Genomic DNA, 22,624 nt, shown 5'->3' on the forward strand with positions numbered 1-22,624 from the left:
CGTAAAAATGCCATTCTTTTGCCATGCATGATGTATGCTTTGGATTGTTGTCACTTTGAAATGTCTATGTTCTTGATAAGTTCAATTTCCTAATACTAGGATCTAAGTTTTCCCGCAATGTTTCAACGCAATCATCCTTTGTTGTATCTTCAATTAACACGAGATTTCCAACCGCGGAACCAACCATACATCCCCAAACCATCACAGATCCTCCCCCATGTTTGATTGTATAGACCAAATTCATTTCTTTCAAGGCATTATTTTACTTCTCCATACCCTAGGCGGTTTTCTATCTCTATAAACTTCAAATTTACTTTCATTAAAGAAGAGAACATCATTCCAGAAAGATTCAGTATAATTCAGGTAATCTTTACCATACTGCGACCAATTCTTTCTATTGATTTCAGAAATCATTGGCTTGTTCCTCGGAATTCTTCCAAATAAGCCTACTCTATTTAGTGTTCTACGGATTCTACTTGCACTAACTATTTCTTTCTTAAGATTACTCAGTTCTTTTGCTATTTTTACTGCACGTAAAAAAGAATTTTGCTTTACTTGTATTGATAGACTGATAACAATCCGAGATCATTATATTTGTCAATGATTTTTTTCACAGCCACATGATTTCTTTTCACAAATTTCGCAATTTCTTTTAAAAACTGTTGATTTTTATACAATTTGATTATTATTTCATGCACTTCAGTAGTTGTTTGCTTACTTATTTCGAAATTACACATATAGTATCTCCTTCTGCGATATTATGATATGGAAACAAAGCACGGGGACGCCACAAAGTCATATTACTAAACAGTGATGCAAACATAATAAAAATTTATTACAATAGTCATAATTGCCAAAATAAAAATAGGGGTGTTAACTTCACATTGACTGAAGACATAGGGACTTCTTGTTCTTTGCGTTATAAATTTGTTTACTGTTAACTTATCACTAATAAAAGTATATGTTTTTTATAGAAGACAAATTGAGCTTTCAATATCATACATCTTTTTCCTGTTTTCTTTTATACCTTTTAAGTTATTTCAAAGAGAATTTGAAAATTTTTAATGTTAACCTTATATTGACGCTCGTTGTACGTTTTCCCTTACTAGGAACCGATTAATACTTGCAGCTTATGTGTGTTGTCATGGGAACCGTGCTGATTTGAATAGAATTGATATGTCAATAGTTCGCAGTAGTAATCCGAAAGTTATCCGAAATTTGTAAAAAGCCCAAATAGTTTATAACTTTATCATTTATATTCTATCTTTCTTAATCATAGAAGAATAATTTCTTAAATAACCAAAAATTGTATAATAAAAATTATTAAAATGGATTTGATTGAAACATCTACATTAAATGTTCTTGATCCTAATGACAAATTAATGAATAAATTTCAAAAAACGCTCCATGCACATTTAACAGATGTTAATAATAGACTTTCAGAAGATATATTTACAACTGTAAGAAATTTGTAACATAAAACATTGGAAATTCATAATTCTTTTTTTAGTGACATTCATTTAATATTTGCAATAATTTGTTGGAACCTTTATGATTTTTACTTAACTCTTGTAACATACTAATTTATTTTTTATAACATGAATAATATTTCTACACCAATAATATCTCCTTTTAATTACATATTTTTAGGAAGCATCGATAAAACAAGCTGAAAAAGAATTAGAATCAAAAGGTCTATATTTATATCAAATTCAACAAGAAATTGATCATCAACATACAACAATTCTACAATATATGGAAGCACTGACAACGATCACATTGCTGAGTGAAAAAAGATATCAGAATATAGAAGCTGCTAAAGAAGTTTTAAAAGAAAATCATTGTAAATTAAAGGAAGAAACAAAGAAAAAAGAAAAATTTTCTCAAGAATTAAAAACCTTGCTGGCTTTTTATAGTTACTTGTCTAAATGGGAAGAAGATTTAAATGATTATTTTAAAAAATCAAAACAGATATCATCACAAGATGCCAAGAGACAGAAAATGTTAATGAATAAGAAACAGCAACGAGATTTTATTTTATATCGATTAAAGGAAGAAGTGTGGAGAATTGAAGCAGAGATAGCATATTTAGATGAACAAGTACAAATTAAAGACAGAGAAAAAGAAAATAGTAGTAGAGTCATAATCGATGTAAATACAGATTTAGAAACCCTACATGCAGAACACAAAGACTTACATAATACATGGAAGTCTATTATAGCTAATATTTGTAAACGGAATAATTTTTACAACCAGTTATGTTCTAAACAAGGGTAAGTATTATTATAAATTAAATCTTATCTGGTAGTAAGTATATAAGTATATAGTCTTTGGAAGTATAAATAATTTAATATACTTTTGAATAATTGTTGGATGTATTTAATTCTAAAAATATTTTTATAATTTTTCAAAAATTAATTTTAAATTTTGATTAGATTTATCAATAACTTTTTTTTAGAAAAATAACATGTGAAAATGTATAATATAATTTCACATTTAATGTAGTGTGTATTTCTTAGAGAAGCGCATGAATTGTGTGATGCACTGTTATTGAAAATACATAAAGTTAAAAAAGAAACAGAAAAGGAGACTGAAATCAACGAACATTTGACATCTGTACTTTTTCGTCTAGAAAATGATGTTCAAATCATATCAAAAGTAATATCAATGTACAATGAAAAAATTGCAGACATTGAATTGCAATTACTAAATTTGACAAAAGTTGATGAGCAAACACAGTGTGATTACAATATTATTTTTACTGTATGTTCAATATTTGATATCTCTTAAATATAGTGTTACTCAATTAATATTGCAAAGTGGTAATTTTTCAGAAATATCAGAACTGCTTATACGAAGCAGAACAAGCAAATAAAAAGTTTGAAATCAGTTTTGGCAAAAAGAATAATTTAGAAGACACAATGATTAAAAAATTGGAAGAAAAAGTTGTATGTGATAAAACAGCACAATATGTAAATGAGTTATTATTAAATACAAAAAATACTATGTTACAACATGAAATTACAGTTGCACGTATAGAAAATTTATATGGAGATAGTTGTTTGAAACTAGAAAAGCTTAAAAATCTGACTATAAATCAGAAAACAGAGTTAGAAGAACTTTTGCAAAAAAATGGAGGAAAAGCAAACCAAATAGATGAATTACAAAAAGAAATAAGAAAATATGAAACTACAATTGAAAGAAAGCAAAGAAAACTTCTTGGAATAAATAAACTTATTAAACAGGTTCTACATTTTTTATTTTTATTATTCAATTCAAAATACAATTTTCTAAGAACAAATAATTTCAGATTGCACCAAACATTGATGGTGAAGATTTGAGTCCACAAGATTTAAAAATTATTAGTTTAGAAAAGAATATTCAAGAACTTATACAGAATATTCAAAAAGCACAGCAGTTCTGGATGCGTCAACAAGGTTTTATGGTTTCATTGAGTCAAGAGAAAGAATCACAGTTACAGGAAATAAATCTCTTTGACAAAGAAATCATGATAATGGAACAAAAAAATGTTAAATTAGAGTATGCATTAGAAATGCTTACAAAAGAAGAAGCAAGTACAAACAAGATTATAATTTCTCTTAGACAAAAAGTATCACATATAAATGCAGATTTAGTGGTACAAAAAGATTTGAGAGAGGAATTGGAAGACAAAAATTGCATAATAAAAAATGAATGTATTTTATCTTTTGAAGAATTGAAATTAGAACTTATAAAATTGCAAAGTAATTTAAGAAATTTATGTACTGAAAAAATTATATTAAAAGAAGAATTAAAATCTTTACAACAAGAGAGTTTATCATGGGAAAAAAAGGTAATTAATATATTTCTTAAAAATTGTTACTTACATTTAATATAACAATTATGTAATTAAGGTACAATTACTGCAAGAGACAATAAAACAAATAAAAGAAGAACGCAGTGCGGGCGGCGTAGCACCAATGAAAAATGAAATACATAAAATGGAAATGAGACTTTCTTATTTAAGAAGAATTCAAGAAAAATTAATTCATGATATGGAACTCTGTATAGGAAGGAGAGATATTATAGTAAACAAAGTAATTGGTAAGCTTAAAAAAAATCCAAGAGAACTACATAATGAAAAACTTATAATGCACAAACGTTTATTTGATCAACGAACAAAAATCAAGCAATTTTTAACGGTAAATATTATTTGTATCTAATTAATTATTTAATAAATGATTGAAAACATACTTTTTGGAATTAACAGATAACCAAACAAACTGAAGATAGAGTGGAACAATTGAAAAGTCAAATAAACAGCACAGATAATAATTTAACAAAGTGCAAACAAGATTTACAAAATGTAAAAGAATGCATTTCTAATATAGAAAACGATATCGAACAGTTGGAAACTTTAAAATACCATGTATGTCTTGAATTTTATTATATTGTTAACAAAACTCCAATAATTTAATTGTTTACGATCATTTTCAGAATCTGCATAGCTTAGTCCTTAAACAAAGAAAAGTAAAACAATTTCAAAATATAAAAAGTGGTACTTATAAAATGATTTACAAGAGTGAAAATGTAATAGAAGAAAATATAAAAATAGAAAACACTTATCGACAATACTTAAAACATATAATAGAAAAAACTAATCATGACTTTCCGATGTTACGAGTCAGTTTACGGAAAATTCTATTACTCTTGCAAATTCTTTAAGAAATTAATAGATATATACGATAAGATAAACGTATGGTTAGTATTTGGCGTTTGGCAGTGAAGTACATGTAATAAACATTTATGCCGATTAAATCAAAATTAATCCGTACTCAGCCATATCGCTGATAAGAAATTTGAATACTTGTCAAGGTAATGATTACGTTGTGTCCGCAAGTATTGTATTTCGTAACGTACAACTGGACTTGCAACACGAACAGATTTCTCTCACCATTTAAATATTTCATCAATTTTCCATTCAATTAACGCGGTACGTAATAAAAGTCATAAAATACAACCATAGAATATTATTGTTAAGTAGTCTACTATTACTATGTTATCAACATTTCGGTACTAACGCATTTCTTTGATAAACTGTGACATTTTAACATTATTCATACAATAAAGAGTAAATATTTCATATGTTAGTAACGCATAATTTTCATGATCCAAAATCATAAACGAATTTCGTCTAAATAAAAATTCAGTTTCAATTCTAGCGGTACTTTAAAATCGGAGTAAAAAGAAATAAATTAAATTTTTTTTATTTCATTATTTTGTATTTCCACATTTTAGAAGTGCTTTCTTAAGGGGGCAGGACTACTTGACGCGTTAAAAAGTATATATATATATATATATATATATATATATATATATATATATATATATATATATATAATAACAACAAGTATATATATATATATATAATATATTATAAATCAATACCAAAGCGAAAGTATATATATATATACTTATATAAGTAATTATATATATATATATAATTATTATTTAAGTATATATATATATATATATATATATACTTAAATAATAATTATATATATATATATATATATATATACTTAAATAATAATTATATATATATATATAATTACTTATATAAGTATATATATATATACTTTCGCTTTGGTATTGATTTATAATATATTATATATATATATATATACTTGTTGTTGATATAAGTTTTTGTCGTTTAATTTACAATAGTATAAACTATAAAAAACAGCGATAATTTAAAAAAAAAAATGATCCTTGTTTGCATTCGTAACATTATTACTTTCAACGATTATTTTTCGATATGGTCTAACGGTATATACGATTCCAGCCAAACAGAATGAGGTGCAACAAAAATTTTAAAAACTGCCAGAAACTATACTATATTTTCTAGGATTTGACGTTAAAATAATTTGATTTTTATGAAAATTGTTCAATTGGCAGCTATTTGTATTTGAGATGTGTAGACCAAGGCATTGCGGCACGCATGTATAGGTATTTGTTGCGCTCTTCGTACCTCTAAAAATAGATTTTTTTAAAGACTAGGACCTTTCACATTTTATTCATAAGATTTCAAACTACTATTTAAGACAAGAAAAAATCAATTTTTTCAAAATTTCAAACAGTCCTGCCCCATTAAAACAGAAAAATTTTTAGAATTATATAAATTAAAATTATTTTATATAAAATAAAATTACATTATAATAATTATTTTTCTCTGCTATAAGAAGAATAAATAATTATTTATAACTAAGATTAGTCTAATTACTTTTAGGTTTTTAATAGAATAATTTTAACAAAATGAATGAAAACAATCTGGGAATCTCACAACAAACCTTAGTTTCCAACACTATGGATCAAATTGTACCAGCTAAGAAGTTACTCCAATATATTGCTAGTTTATCAGCAACTCTTGGAGCATTGGCATCTGGCATGGTACTGGCATGGACTGCTTCAGCTGGTCCTGATGGAAAATACCTACAATCTCTGTATGGGTTTCAAATTAATCCCCATGAATTTTCATGGATTGGATCGCTAAGTGCACTTGGGGCAGTAGCAATAAGTATTCCTATTGGCATTTTGACTGATATAATAGGAAGAAAGTATTTAATGCTTTTTATGGTGATACCCTTTATTATAGGTTGGCTAGTCATCATTTTTGCTAACTCTGTTCTTATGTTTGGTATTGGTAGATTTATCACTGGTATAAGTGTTGGAGCCTTTTGTGTACTTGCACCATTGTATACAGCAGAGATAGCTGAAAATGACATTCGCGGAATTCTTGGGTCTTACTTTCAATTACTTCTTACTGTAGGCATTCTATTATCATATGTTTTTGGAGGAGTTGCTGTGGATATGCGTGTACTGTCTATTCTATCTGTCACTATGTCACTTATCTTTTTTATAGTTTTTATATTCATGCCAGAATCACCAGTCTATTATTTAATAAAGGGTAATGAATTGTCAGCCAGGAAAAGCTTAATTAAACTACGTGGTGTTCAATATAATATAGACAATGAGTTACAAAATCAACGAAAGGTATTGGAGGAAACTAAAAACAAAAAAATTTCTTTCCTAACTTTACTTAAATCCAAAGCAATCTTAAAAAGTTTTGTAGTTGCTTATGGTCTTATGTTTTTCCAACAATTTAGTGGCATAAATATTATTATATTCTATGCTAGTGATATTTTTTATCAAGCTAGCAGTGATTTAGAACCTAGTTACTCCACTATTATTGTAGGTGTAATGCAAGTACTAGCTGTTTTTGTGAGCACCCTAATTATAGATCGTTTAGGTAGAAGAATATTACTATTAGCATCTATAATATTTATGTGTCTAACATCTTTTGCACTGGGAGTTTATTTCTACCTTTTTGAAATTGGACAGGATACCAATTCAATTAAATGGTTACCTCTAAGCTCCATATGTGTATTTGTGGTCATGTTTTCTTTGGGTTTTGGTCCTATCCCATGGTTAATGTTGGGTGAAATTTTTGCACCAGAAGTGAAGGGCTTAGCTGCAAGTAGTGCCAGTCTCTTGAATTGGTTAATGGTTTTCATTATAACAAAATTTTATACCAATCTGAAAATGGCAATTGATACCAGTGGTGCATTTTGGTTATTTTCTGGAATTTGTGCTCTTGGTATTTTCTTTGTATTCTTTTTAGTTCCTGAAACTAAAGGCAAATCTTTGGAAGAGATTCAGAGGGAATTTAGAGGCTCATGATTATTAAAAATTATTTGTAAGATTAATTATAGATTTAAATTTATTTTTAATTGTATACTGTTATTTATTTATAATGTTAATTCAAAAGTTTGTTCAAAACACCATTTATATGAAAAAAAAACAAAGCAAAAAATGGGTTTTGTACAAATATTAATTAGTATGTTTATTTATGAAGAAAAGCACAGAGTTAACATATTTACATTTTCATAAATATGGGACACAGTGATGCATAAATAGAGGCACCATTGAGAGAATTAAGTATTAAACATGTTAAAACACAAATACAACAGAAACAATTTGTTTGAAATATTTTTCCCCTTTGTGCTTTTTTAAAGAATGATTTTTATCTTTTATGATTTATCTATGAAAACACAAAATTATAGTAAAATATAGCCTTAAGTTACTCTTTTTAAGTATTTGTAAAATACTAAAAAAATATTAGCAGATACAGTAAATGTAAAAAAGTATTTGTACGGTGAGTAATTTCAAAGAAAACTTTATGTACCTTAGTTGGTTTATTAATAAACTTTTTTAATACAAACAATTTATACCTATCTCTATAAGTGTCTAGAACAAATTTCATGTAAAAAAAATCAGATATTTGCATATTTAAAAATATTTAATAATGGCCTCACACTTTTTTGGCATTAGATTAATCAACTTCAATGTTATTTTCAGTATAATTTTGTACCATTTTTCTTTTATCATGTTTCTTAAAATTTATTTCAAAGAAATATTATATATTTACTTTCATCTGTAAAAATTAAACAATTTCAGTAATTCGTGGCTATATTTCTGTAAGTTTTCATGAATTGTAATTTCTTTTTTTTTTTATTTTGTTTATTAATAAAATATTTTCTGCATATTATTCAAATTTATGTTTTCATAAAAAATTCGTAACAGGACAAACTGAAATGTTGACATTTATCAAACTGTTAAGCTCATTTAGTATTTTACTTGCACTTACAATTAGTTTAGGATATTTTTTAAATATGCAAATAAGAACTCGTTGAATATGATCAAAAAATCTAATTTTCATATATACTCACTTCTTGTATTATTTTACACTGTTTTATATCGACCAATTATGTCTTTGTATTATTAATCGTGGCCTACTAACAAATTGGGAGATTTTAGAAAGATTTTTACATTGATTATGTAAGTTTATAATTACTTTCCTTACTCTTATGGTAATTTCTACATTTCTTTTACCCAGTATCTCCTAATAGCTTTAATAATGCTTGATTTTTAACATTACTGATCATAGTAATATTAACTGCCATTGTTAATAATATACATTATAATTATACAAAGACTTACACATAATTTCCTTTGATATTCTTCGATCTACGAATACTTTTTATACTCACTAATTATATTTTTACCAAAGAAAATTTGAAAATTACATTACGATGACAGCAATACAATATTATGTTAGCGTAAACTTGATAAATTCGATGTCAAAGAATTAACAATCTATATTGTAACGATCCATTTTACTTTTACTATTTCTTGGCTCAGCAAGAGCTTCGAAGGTGTTAAACAAAATACGTAATTTTAGATAAGACTACAATGTACTGACCCGCCGCACATTCCAGACTACACAGCGCCATATTAAATTTTTCTCATCACTACTAATGCAAGAGCCGGGTATCGGTGAGCTCAACATTTCAGTCAGTAACCAGATGAAATCTTTATGCTTTCTCTTCTTCTTGCATTTTTCCAGCTTTGACTTCTCTTCTACCTATCTGTTCTCATTTATTCCATGAATCTGCCTAGGTATACCATATTCAGCCATTTGTGCACCGTAGTATTTAAAAAGAACATTCGTTATTTTACCCCACTTCATCGCAACTGCTAAGTCAAAGACAACATCCATGGCTGTAACGAAAAGGGATTTAAGGCTGACAAGATGCGAGAAGAAGAGGAAGCATAAAGATAAATTATCTGACCACCCTATTCGAACCAATGTAGGATACTGCCGGATTAATCATAACATTACCAGCGTTAGATTACTTCGAGTTAGTTGGGTTTTTAGATGGTAGGGACTCCTTAGCCACTGATGCAACGTATCATACCGTAACATAACCATAACTTTCTTTATGTTTTAGAAATGTAGTAAGGAGATATAAGGAAAATAAAAATAAATTGAAATACATGTGATATTGATTTATGTATAATAATTTCTGTTTATTTCTTCATTCTCATTACCATATACATACATTTATATCCGAATTCCTAATGAAAGATATTCAGCAGTATCCCAACACAGCTTCAAACAACTTTAGCAAGTCAAAAAAGAAGTCTTTAGTCGTCTTCTAAAGATTTAAAGTCCAATTTGTAGGCAGACGACTTGACTGATTAATCGTTGTTTACGTTTGGAGACAGGACATTACCAACAATTCTATTAAACACATTTTAAAACACCCTGATTATGTTTCTATTTTCTCTAACAACAACAAAATTTAGTGAAATCTTATTTACTATAAATATTTAAAAATAATTTTTTACGCCTCAATTTTTAATTAGAAAACCAAATATCCAGAAACTGAAAATATGTAAGTAAAATCGATTAAAATCAGAGTCCAGTATGCTGTAACGATCTTTGATAGAAAACATTTTATTAACATATGAACTAAATAGAAGAATTAATTATCGTACAAGTAGATTAATAATGTTTCTCAATAGATTTTTTAATAACCACGTCAATATATAATGAAAAATTAAATGTTTTTCGTTGGATTTAAAAAGTAGTAACGTGCAAATGTAAAAAATGATGTAATCGCAACCTTGTGGTACAAACTATATTGAATTGTTCAAATTATATATAAAAAAAATGTACCAATCGTAAGGAAAATTGATTTTAATGAATGCAATAAAAATTGAATAACAGTATAAAAATCGGTACGTAAGTCAGAAACTTATCTAACGGGTGTATATTAATTTTTAAACCCGATACGGCTAAGACTGTTGTTCGAAGTTCCCCTTTGTTTGTGCCGAATGTAGATAAGGACAAGTGAAAAAAAAGATGTTCCAGAGTCGAGGCGAAAAAAAATATCAATAAGACAATACCAAAACAATAATGAAACTTTTTTATTTTTGTTTTTTTTTTTTTCAATAAAATTTCTACCGCTATATTTGTGAAGGCTTTCTGATTAAATTCAAACTAAACACGTTATAATTTGAATTATATTTACTTATTTAATAATCCATTAAATATCGTTTATAGTATATATTGAAATTTTTAATTCATCAAATTCTATTGACCTTGACCTTATTTTAATCAGAAAAGAATTCACAAATATATTGGCCAGAGTTTCATTTAAAAGGTACAGTATTGTCTCGTTATAAGTTGTCAATCGTGTTTCGTTGTAAGTAGTCTCTCTATCCCCTCCACTGTATTTGTAGTTGCGCGGCGAGTATGTCAAACTGCGAATAAGCGAGAGGACACATGACGGTGGCAAACCCTAAAGTTCACTCAAGTTTTTGACAACTTTGATAACTAATCTTATATTGTGACGATTATCAAATTTCATTAACCAGCCTCTATTGGCATTAAATAAAGACGATATTCCAATTTAATTTTCTATTTCCGATACTTTTTCCTGTGATAGTAAATCCGTGAGTAGATTTTTTATTGTCCGCTGTTCTAAAACGAACAAGGCAGTTTTCATGTGTTAAGGCGGTTTTCCAAATCCTCAAAACTGCATGTGGAGCGCAAGCAAGGATTCATCCTTGCGCGGAAGAGAAAGCGTGGGAACGAGCAAAAGTACCAGCGACTCTGCACGTGGGGTTGTATCGGACGAGGCACCAGCCAAGGGAGCTGCTGAGTAACTAACAACGGACATAACGCAGGTCCATCGTCTGGTTAGTGCCTTGGCGAACACCTGCGGATTAGGGCGTCCGACCGGCGCCTCAAGCGCACCCCCCACGACAATCCAAGCCTCGTGACGTGGGTCACGTAAGCCCCGAAAATTAGGATAAGAAAGGCCACCGGCCTGAATAGGAGTATTTTGATTTCGAACGCTAAAGGCAGTACGACGTAGCCAGCGACGCGATTATTATTGTAGCATATCTTTAAGAAATCAACTGATCTTTCTAACAGCGTTAACGATTACTAACATCATATATTATATTTCCATATATTATTATTTTATCGACTACATACATGTCCTTCTTTCTTTTAATTTTAATTTATGGATTCCTTTAGCTGTGTAGCTTCTTCATTTACTTTCTTCACGTTGAATGCGCCAAACTGTTTCTATACAGATGTGATACTGCTCTGCTAAATTGAAAATAGTTCCTCTCGTCGCGCTCAACTTGTTAAAAATTCCTATCTATCGTTAATGAGGTTCTTTTCCGGCCCAAGATAATTTAATAATAATTTAACTACAATAATACACGCAATTGCAATAATAATCGTAATAGTGCAATTTATTACAATTTTTTAAATTTAAATAACTTTTTCTTAAAACTTTCCGCTGAAACTTGAGCGCCCCTTTATGGTTTGCTACTGTCATGTGCCGCCTCGTTCACTCGCAGTCTGTCGCACTCGTCGCGGCAAAGAATGATATAATGAAACAATACTGTACAAATAAAAAGATACTCGACGAATTAGTGTTACGTATTTCACTGATATTTGAGCTCGAATCGCATTACATTGTTCGACCGTAGAGCTTCGTAACATATCAAGAAGAATCCTCCTTAGTGGTGAGAATAAACAACAGACAATTATGCCGTACATCGTTTCTTACAGTTATCTAACTTTTACTATACTTTAAAGGAAAACGAACTAGTACATAATATATTAATCCCTTAAATTGAAGAATCGTGTTCCAAGCACTCCATCGCCGCACTCGGAAGCGAAGCCGTACGCGTATCACTGTGACACTATCCCAGACTGTTTAAAATCTGGATTCATATGATCACTTCTGTTGTTTCGTTCTCTCCTCTTATCACTTGGATCTCTGGAGGAGAGATCCTTTTGAATGATTTATCCCCGTACGAGCCCCCAAATAACTATTGCTCTGATGTGGTATATTAAAGTATATTTAATAATATTATATATTACAATGATGGTAGTGTTAGATGTAGTGTCAGTGGTTAGTTTCGCTGGATACGTCTTTTAGTTGTCTCGTCTTATCGTCTTTTTAGTCATACCGTCCGCGACACACTCTTCGGACATACTCTCGTCGTCATACTTTGTCATACTATTATATATCATACTGTGTTCCTACGTTCTTCTCGCGCTCTATATAGTCATTCCCATTCATTCTCTTTCATTCCAATCCTCAGTCTCTCTCACTTCAGACATTCGGCCACGCTCGGCCATCCCAATCACCCGTCTTTTCTAAACACTCTTCACTTTCTCCGAACCACATGTATTTCCTTTCATCCCCATGCATTCTCACGCTCGGTCGTCGCACAAGACCCTTTGTAAAGGATACTCGTGCCTTCCAGGAAAGCTAGCGAGCCGATCGGCGCTAAATGTTTACTTCAACTCGAGTCCAACCGCGCACGTTATCTTGTTTAGGCCTACGCTCGAAGCAAGCCTAAGCGGACGCCGAAAATCCGATACTACACTTCGTACTTGCTATTTTTTAGGAATAGCTGCCAGAAATATTAACATTCCATTTGCCTAATTGTACTTGAAATTCAGGCCCTAGAAATTGTCTTATCACTACGAAATTTCTGCACTTCTGACGACCACGTACATTTTTAACATCTCCACAATAGGTACAGTTACTTACACAATTGAGCGTACACTTATGTTAGCGTACACTATGTTAATGGATATATTCAAAACTAATTAATAACCTTATTTGATTATTTTTAACAAAAAACTTAAAAGTATACTTATTTTCGTGACATAAAATAAAGTGTACAGCTTTCATTCATTTAACTATTTATAACTATTAACAAGCAACACTATTAATACTTTGTGGCGTATCCTTTCGTTTTAATAACACAGTGCAACATGAATTTCTATTTATAACATCCATTGGATGATTCTTATACTCTTTACGGTTTTAAACACGAATCCGGAAGCAAAATTGCTCTATCACTCTCAGTTTTCAAAAAACACACATTTTTGTAAAAATCCAAGATTTTTAATAAGAATGAGGTATTACGTGGGAATTAAAAACGATAGGAATTTTGGTTTGATCTTATATGATACAGGAGAGTTTTCCAAATCTAATGGTATAGAAATTATTAATTTTTGCTGGTCCTAAATAGTTACAAATGACCGTCAAAGTTTAAAAAAGTGCCGATGAACGTAGTTCTTACAAATTATTTTTGCATATTTACGAAAAGTTCTATATCTAGAACGAAAACTATATACAGAATTAGATTCTGTAGACATTTCTGAAGAAGAAAGCATACAGCAAAAGTGTCGAAACGGTTTTCAAATCGAACAGGCCGACAAAATATTCTACTAACTATTCCACCTATCTCGCGTAAGGATTTCCCTTGAACATTTCATATTGAAATATTAGTTTGCTTCCTCTTAGTTTTCATCTTGTAATTTGTCACCGATTTATGCACAACATATTGTCATTTGTTTTTTGTTGCATAACAACCACAGCTTGAAAACGTATTGCGGGACTTTCCCCTTCAAGCAGTATCAACATCTGAACAATTAGAACTCATATAACGTGAAAATAGTTGTGTGTACTCTCAATTATGTGTCACGAAAAGAAGTTATATGATACTTTCAAGTTTTTTATTAAAAGTAACTAAAGAGTCCATTTTATTTAAAAATTTTTTAACAAATTATGTTCTAAGATGTACAAATAAAATACATATTGTGCTTTATTTTTCAATATATCCGTTTCTATGTATTTTTCCGCTTGTATTATTTACGAACGTTAATGTACGATCAATTTTGTAAGTATAAAATTTACACTAATGCATACTAATATTTTATTTTTCAAGTTATTTTTACAAGAATGTTATTAATGGATTGATAAAGTTCTTCCAATAAAAATAAGACTAAATTAGGTCGTATCCGAATTGTTATCACTCAAATGTTACGCTAATTATTTTTGAATTGAGTACATCAAGATATTACGTGACGAAAAGATACGTATTTTTTAATATAATGACAATGGAAGTATTATCAATAAATTGATAACGTTTTCTCGATAAAAATGAGATAAAACATAATCACATTCGGACTATTTGATTCTGTAGTAAACAGCTAAGTATATTTGACTTTTAATGCAGGCATGAACGGTCTATTTGTGTTCTATCAAATAAAATTTTTTATAGCGAAAGCATCGATTGATGCTATAAATATCCCTAAATTTCAAAAGGGTTTACAAACCATTTTTTATTTGAATCTTACTTGGTGATTTTCATGATTTCTACATCATTATGGTTAACAAACAAAAGAAGAGGCCAAACACTTCAACAATATGAACGTGTGGTGTGCACTCTGTGAAAATATTACACAATGATATCTTCTTTTGACTCAAATATAATTTTCGTTGGTATTCATTGTAAGACCTTTTTTTATATCGGAAAAATCTTTCATCGGAACCAGTGTTAATTGATGTACCATTCAGCTGCGAAAAGAAGACACAGTGTGTTTACATCCTCGCTCCTCCTATAGTCCATTACCGCTCATACGATCGCAAGCAAGGATCACCATTGGCACGAAGACGACAACGAAGATCAATGGCAATAACGGAACTGAGTCAGAGAGAATACTGCAGCATTGGCATAGCCTTCTACTCAAATGTTAGCTATTAAGAAAACAGAATGATTTTCGTTCCTGTTTAAATATTATCACTGTTTCAATAAGTTTCCCGTAATGAAGAAATGAATACAATTTAATATGCGTAATAATCATTATTATTTTAAAAATTATTTATAGCGGAAAAAACTAATTTGTGTTTATTAAAAATAATATAATAAATACAATTTACACAAAAACAACTCATACTAAAATTAAAACAAGCATAACCTTCACATTTCCTTACATTACAAATTCTCTGAGAAGCTACTGCCGTCTGAATCAGTCGAATCATAAGAATCCGATGCAGCTAATTATATAGAGTTTATCTTGATAGAAATGAATTAAGCGGATTTATATTATTTTTAATAAATACAAATTAATTCTTTTCGCTATAAATAATTTTCAAAATAATTTATCATTACGCATATTAAATTGTATTCATTTTTTCAATACGAGCAATTTATCGAATTAGTGGTAGTACCTAAACCGTAAACAAATTATTCTGTTTATGAATATTTGACGCCCTATTAGGAGCTTACACCAATGCACCTTGCTACAAATTTGTTCTCACTTGAACTTGGGATCGCCGCGGTCGGTCTTCGTCACTGTCTTCGGCCAACGGTGTTTCTTGTTTGTGATCGCAGGAGCAGCAATGGACTATAGACGGAGTGAAGATATAAGCACACTGTGACTTCTTCTCATAGCCGAATGGTACTTTATCATATAATTTTTCAGAATACTTGATAACAGAAACCGTGGCCTAAAAAGCACTTCAAAATTATTTTTATGTATCAAAGATAAAATATTTTTAAAATATTCTTAAGACATTTGTAAATAAATATTGATTATTGTTATATTGTTAGGAATTACAAAGAATATTTAATGAATATAAACAAACAATTAGTCTAAGAATTGTTCGACATACATATAAGTTATGCTAACATGCAAAGGGCAATGAAAAGGTTGATTTTTAATTTTGTTTAACTACAACGAACCAAATTAAAAAATTTGAAAAAATATGGGCATAATTGTAATATATTTATATATTCATATTACAGTTATACTACTTTATAAAAGTATAATCATACACAACCAGTATTTTGAGGTTTGTTTATTATGTGCAACTTGGATTTTTAATTAAAAAATTAGATAAAGTTCCCTAATAAATGGCTTTGTAATTAAAATGCTTGAGATTTTTCTAAAAATTTGTCATGCTACAGAATGGGAGAACTTGAACGAAAATCTTACATTGTTTTGTTCTTTTTTTTAAATTTGTAAGATAAATTCAACAAACTTTCAAACACTTTTATCCTTGGAGTATAATGAATAAACCAAATTATAATTAATTCTTTTGTATCATATGCACAAACCTTTACAAAGTGTAATAAAACCACAGAAAGCATGGAGACTTGTAAATAATAAAATTTCACATAACAAAATTGTTCATTAAATTTTGCAATTATCAAATTTTGTATTTGATTCACTGATTTTTTCAAATACTAATAATCACAAAAAATGATTTCCCAATGAGAAAGAAACCTAATTTATAATTTATAGATTTATAAACCTAATTTATAAATCATTCGTTTTGAATAAATATTTTTTAAATTCATTCTAAGAAATATACACTGAATTACTAACCAATAGAATTATAAGAATATTTGTTCTTATAATCACAGTGAGTATATTACTCACTAATTTAAATTAGATAACAGTAATAAATTAACTCTAAGACTAAATATAATAAGTCAGTTTGCATGACTTATTTAAGAAATAATAATATTTGCTTTAATATTCGTTTTTTATACATGTATTGCAAGTTAATTTGGAATATATATATTTAATATTCAATTTTTTATATAAATCAAAATAAAAAATGTAATAAATTTATCGAAATCTAATGTTTCTAGTAGAGGATTTGCAAAAAGTTCTTCTAATACCTGCATGTCATTGTCTAGAAAATTTGAATTTGTAAATATGGAAATACATTTGCATATAAATTATATTAAAAACTATTATTCTTATTTCTTGACTCTTATTCAAATAAAACCATCACTCAATGATTTAAAAGAACATACTTGATTCTATTTTATAATATATGACATATATTTTTGATTTTTCAGGTACAGAAGTGTTGGAAAGATTTACTACTACCAATAATATTTTATTGTTTGAAAAGTAGGAAATTTATAATTATGCAAATAGATTTGACCAAGTATACCTAATACTTAGTGAAAATAAGAAACATACTTGATCCTAAACCATATTCTTATTTTACTATACTTAGTAATTTGAATATTAGACATCAAATCAGTTTTAAAATGGTGTTGGATATATTAAATAATTTGTATAATAATTTCTTTGCGAATTTCTGCATGTTGGTATTTACAAATGCTGTACTATTTTTAATTAGTAATAATTAATAGTAATACTAAATTACTATAAAAAAGGAAAATAAAATATTTAAAGAACACTAACGTCCTTCCATTGTCTCACCAAAACCCACCTCAAAGATGATAAATACTATCAACCAGCCTAAAACAAATATCAACAGTAACAGCTATTGTTAAACAACCACGCTATATAAATTCATAATGTTATAGAGAGATATAAAATAGCCGACATTAAAGCCATTCGCATCTAAACTACATAACCTAGACATAACTCATTGACAAGGAACATAAACTTTGGGCTCTACTTTTTGGTAAAAGTGTTAGGAACTCATGTATTTCATGAACTCTTGTATAGTTTATACGGTTCATTTGTTAAGTAAAAAACTGTTACATTAACTCGGAAGATTAAATTTAAATGAAAATATTTAAAACATAAAATTATATTTGAAATAGATTTGAAAAGGTAAATTATATAAATATAACATAAATATAAATGAAAATTGAAAAGGTGTAAATTAAATAAAAGACACATAAGTTTATTAATACAGATAATTAAACATCATTCATATTGAGAATTATAAAAATCTTCTAGATTCTCAATACAAAAAATATTTGGTTATATATGAAATGAAAGTAATTGGAATTATTGAAATTATTAATTAAAATAATAATAATATTATATTATTAAAGGTAACATGATGCAAAGGTCCTCTAGATTAAAACGTGAACTTAAACAATTTGCATCTAATCCAATAGGAGGAATTTGTTGTTATCCAAAGGATGATAATCTCCAAATCCTTGTTGCAACAATTATTGGACCATGTGGAAGTCCATATAATCATGGCATTTTTGAGTTAGAAATTGACATACCTGAAAGGTATCCATTTGAACCTCCACGGATTACTTTCATAACACCTATTTATCATCCAAACATTGATAATAAAGGTCGTATTTGTATGGATCTACTACATATGCCACCTAAAGGTAGTTGGAGACCTACTATTAGCTTAAAAAATCTTTTGGATGCTATACAACATTTATTAAGAAATCCAAACCCTGATGATGCTTTAATGATAGATATAGCTCAAGAATATGTATTTAATAGGCAGAAATTTGAGAATACAGTACGAAAGTTTATAGAAAAATCTAAAAATAAACTTTAATAATTCATAGCAAATATTTTTTTGTATTTTTAAAATATGTAATTATATAGATAAAATAAATGTTTGAAAAAAATATAATGTATAATTCTTTAACTCTGTTTCCTTCAAATACCTTCTATATTTTTAATAACATAAAAATTATTAAAAAATTGTGTAGTTTAAAGGAAGAAGTAGTGCAATATATCTTTTGTTATCAAGGTAAATAAAATTTTTGGTGTAATTTTAATTTTTGTTGTATAAAACATTCAATTTTTGTATTTTTATATAAAAGCTTTTATAGGAATAATTATGAAGTAATTGAAATTAGTTATAAATATAGATTCAATTTTACAAAAATTATATAATCTACAATAAAATAATTAGTATAACACCATATTTACAAAATTTGATTGTTAAACTAACTTCTTCAAGAAATTAATTTGTGTATTTACATAGTTTTCATTAATATTTCAAAGAATATAAAAGTCACAGCTATTTCTAGTATAGCAAAAGTTGTATCAATAATTACAATAAAAACTTGAAAATTAAATTCAACAAAATAGTAGCATACTATTTGCTAGATTCTTAGTCTTATAAAAATGTATAAAGAATTGTTTTTTATTCAAAATTTTGTAAAGCTTTCTTTATTTTGAAATACTTTTATTAAGTATTTTTTTGTAACCATCTAACTATTACCTAAGAGGCTTCAATTTTTGTGTAGCAGAGTTTACAGTATTACTTTGTAATGTAAAGTTTAAAATCTTCTACAGTTTGATTTTGTTTTCCATTACCGTAAAGACTTTCGCAAGTTTTGCTCAACAGTTCTCTACGACAATTTTGTGGAATGACACAATGATAGGCTTGAGATAGCCAGCGACCTTACAACATTTTCAACTTGTCTGTAGACATATATTATCCATTCACGAGAAGAAGGCACATGTTTACATCCTCGCTCCACCCATAGTCCGTTGTCGCTCTTGTGATTGCAAGTAAGTGAGAGAGAATACTGCGGCATTGGCATAGCCTTCTAATCAAATGTTAGCTATACAAAAACAGAATGATTTTGTTCCTGTTTAAATACTATCACTGAACCATCGTACAAACGTGGCATTCTTTTTTGTTATCGCGAGGACATCTTTTAAAAGACACCCCCACCCTTGGGGCAAGGTCGAGAGTATGAAATTCCCTGCTTTTTGCAATACCGAATACGGTGTCTACCCACTAAAGCCACCAGGGTGGTCATTCTCACATGAGGTCAGGGGGACACCGGGTACAGCATGTCAGTATGACCTCTTGGTGCCTCCACCGTTTCTCATGCTGCATGAAGTTCGTGCCCGTCAGCGTGTTTGTAGTGTATGTTTGTTGCGTTTCACGCTCTGTGTTTTATTGTTTATTGGGAGAGGGGCGTTCGTTCGACGCCCCTGTTCTACCAGCACCGGCGTCACGTTGTCCTTATTTCCGGAGTACCGCCTCGTAGAACATGGTCCTATAGCTGCGGGCAACCCGCAGCGCCATCTGCTTCTAAACTTGGCGCAGCAGTGCTTGGCTTCCTGATTGTGTGCCTGACTCAGGACGTTTTTAAAGACGACCTTCGACAGATGCTCGATCGTTGCCTGGAGACCGGACGATTTCCCTCCATTTGTAAGATGGCTCGATTGGCCTCCGGAAGGAAGGTTGGCCTACAGACTCTCCGTCCACGTACCAGTCTATGTTTCTTTGATAACGTGGACAAGCTTTTGGAGAGAGTGCTGGCGGCGCACAGCAAACCTATTTCCCTAACCCAATCGACGACGTGTCGGGTACCGTCCTCGGCCCGCTGAATGGTCCTCCTCCAACTCTCCCCGACGGCCAGCAATAACGTGTCCTCTGCGTAGCACATTAGTCTAATGCTATCGGGGAGTCCGCGGCCCACGGAATTCCAATGACACCGCCAATGCTTCGCCATCCTGGCAGACAATCGAGGCCAAGAGGAACCGTATGCGACGAATGGCGTCGATCGTCGACCGACCTTTCCGAAAATCGAACTGGCACTTAGCCAGATCGGGCCTACTCCGTGGTAGATACCCGACGATGCGGACTGCCAGCACCCTTTCAAAGAACTTTCCCGCAGCATCGAGAAAACAGATAAGCTGGTACGTAGAATATCCGTCCACGGGCCGGCCTTCCTTCCTTCCGGAGAACCATTCGCGCCACCTTCCAGGTAGAGGGGAGTCGCATGGCCTCCAGGCAGCCTCCAAACAGCTGCCGGAGGCTGTTAGCAAGGACGCCTTGAGCCAAGATTTAGACCCGGCTGGGTATACCGTCAGGACCCAAGGCAGTGTTCTTCGCCCCGAGCCTTCAGATGGCCACGGCCAGCTCTTCTACCGTGACTCCCAGCTTGGCAGACTAGGTGGTCGGGTGCGCCGACTGATGATACTTGGTCACAATTCCTTGAGTATCACTCACTCGTTTATGCTTCTCTGCAGGTTGTTTCAAAGGATACCCAGCAAAAAAACCCCAGAGACATCCTGAGGAGGGGGTGTGAGTAAAATTGACTAGCTCAGGACCCCAAGTTAACTGAAATTCCCTACATTAGGTACATACCATGTGCAACGCTTGGTGGAAAATCAATATCATCGAGACTTTTGTTCAGACGGAAGGTGCACTGTCCTAGCATCATCGGAATACATTTTTTATAAATTTATTAATTTAAATTTACTCATTTAATAAAGTATGGTATTAGGGGTGAAAACGTCAACCATCTTCGGTAGCAAGAGAAACTGGATGGCTGGGGTGTTCCTCTGTGAATATGTAATATCGACAGAGGTCCTCCTAGTCGGTTATCTCGTATTTCTGCTTTCTTATGGTGAGGTCAACAATGAGTCAAATATTTCACCCTTCATATATGTCACTTATTTCGGGGCAAGGACTAGTCTCTGCTCCCAAGAATATAAAGTAGTAGCCGCGCTGGTGGTGGACAGGCAACTAAAAAAGCAATAGAGGAAGTAGAAAAGCAATTGTGAGATTGGGACTCACAGCCCCCCTTTGTGCGGCTCCTTACGGAAAATAGTTGCGAGGCAATGTGGCCCTACCCCGTTGACGAGTGAGGGGAACCTTTTTATCGCCCCCCTCCCAATAACCGCGATGCACAGAGTGGAGGGGGAGGGGACAGAGCACTGGAAATTACAAATATTAAAGCTTAAAATTTTTCAAAGATTTCCCCCACATGAAATAAAAAGGAAGAAATAGAGAGACTGCTTCTAACAAAATACGAATAACGACTTATAACGAGATAATACTGTACATTTATAATACAAAGAACATATAATCTACATTGAAATACATGATGTATGTACAAAACTGGATAGTATAAATGATTATTAATATACTTATAGATTCCCAAAGATATAAATGTAATGTAATGATGATAGCAGATTACCTATACAAATTTATGTATTACTGTTTATACGTATTTAATTACTCGTATACTTCATAATAAAATAATGATTCTTACATCTGTATAGTTCAATAAAATGACTTAATGACACATTAAAATTAATTCTAGAAATATAATGAAATATATTTAATAAATAACAATTCAAATGTTAAATTAATTACGTATTTTATATTTTATTTATCACAAAATTAAT

General features: G+C 30.4%; 3 protein-coding genes and 1 pseudogene across 5 annotated transcripts; 3 read left to right on the forward strand and 1 right to left on the reverse strand.

The window, feature by feature from the left end:
- Nucleotides 1-1,328: 1,328 nt before the first annotated feature.
- L(2)41ab (lethal (2) 41Ab) lies at nucleotides 1,329-4,729 on the forward strand. Its single transcript, XM_076320546.1, has 8 exons — nucleotides 1,329-1,460; nucleotides 1,651-2,273; nucleotides 2,520-2,763; nucleotides 2,835-3,245; nucleotides 3,311-3,832; nucleotides 3,894-4,181; nucleotides 4,250-4,408; nucleotides 4,477-4,729. Exons 1-8 carry the CDS (start codon nucleotides 1,329-1,331, stop codon nucleotides 4,702-4,704), a joined length of 2,607 nt encoding a protein of 868 aa, XP_076176661.1. The 3' UTR covers nucleotides 4,705-4,729.
- A 130-nt stretch (nucleotides 4,730-4,859) lies between these two features.
- LOC143151361 (facilitated trehalose transporter Tret1 pseudogene) lies at nucleotides 4,860-8,133 on the forward strand (annotated as a pseudogene). Its single transcript, XR_012993302.1, has 2 exons — nucleotides 4,860-4,972; nucleotides 6,269-8,133. The product of XR_012993302.1 is annotated as a facilitated trehalose transporter Tret1 pseudogene (transcript).
- Nucleotides 8,134-17,966: 9,833 nt separating this feature from the next.
- LOC143151308 (ubiquitin-conjugating enzyme E2 T) lies at nucleotides 17,967-19,074 on the forward strand. Its single transcript, XM_076320329.1, has 2 exons — nucleotides 17,967-18,316; nucleotides 18,544-19,074. Exon 2 carries the CDS (start codon nucleotides 18,549-18,551, stop codon nucleotides 19,014-19,016), a length of 468 nt encoding a protein of 155 aa, XP_076176444.1. The 5' UTR covers nucleotides 17,967-18,316; nucleotides 18,544-18,548; the 3' UTR covers nucleotides 19,017-19,074.
- A 566-nt stretch (nucleotides 19,075-19,640) lies between these two features.
- LOC143151204 (uncharacterized) lies at nucleotides 19,641-22,233 on the reverse strand. 2 transcript variants are annotated; one of them, XM_076320112.1, is made up of 3 exons: nucleotides 22,036-22,233; nucleotides 21,579-21,959; nucleotides 19,641-21,502 (listed from the first exon to the last, which is right to left on the reverse strand). In XM_076320112.1, the coding sequence occupies exons 2-3, from the start codon at nucleotides 21,652-21,654 to the stop codon at nucleotides 21,381-21,383; spliced, it is 198 nt and encodes a 65-aa protein (XP_076176227.1). In that variant the 5' UTR covers nucleotides 21,655-21,959; nucleotides 22,036-22,233; the 3' UTR covers nucleotides 19,641-21,380. The 2 variants fall into 2 exon arrangements, with proteins under 2 accessions (XP_076176227.1, XP_076176226.1); XM_076320111.1 differs by having other exon boundaries at nucleotides 19,642-21,502.
- Nucleotides 22,234-22,624: the final 391 nt, after the last annotated feature.

Source organism: Ptiloglossa arizonensis, chromosome 9 (assembly GCF_051014685.1).
Source record: "Ptiloglossa arizonensis isolate GNS036 chromosome 9, iyPtiAriz1_principal, whole genome shotgun sequence".
NCBI lineage: Eukaryota > Metazoa > Arthropoda > Insecta > Hymenoptera > Colletidae > Ptiloglossa > Ptiloglossa arizonensis.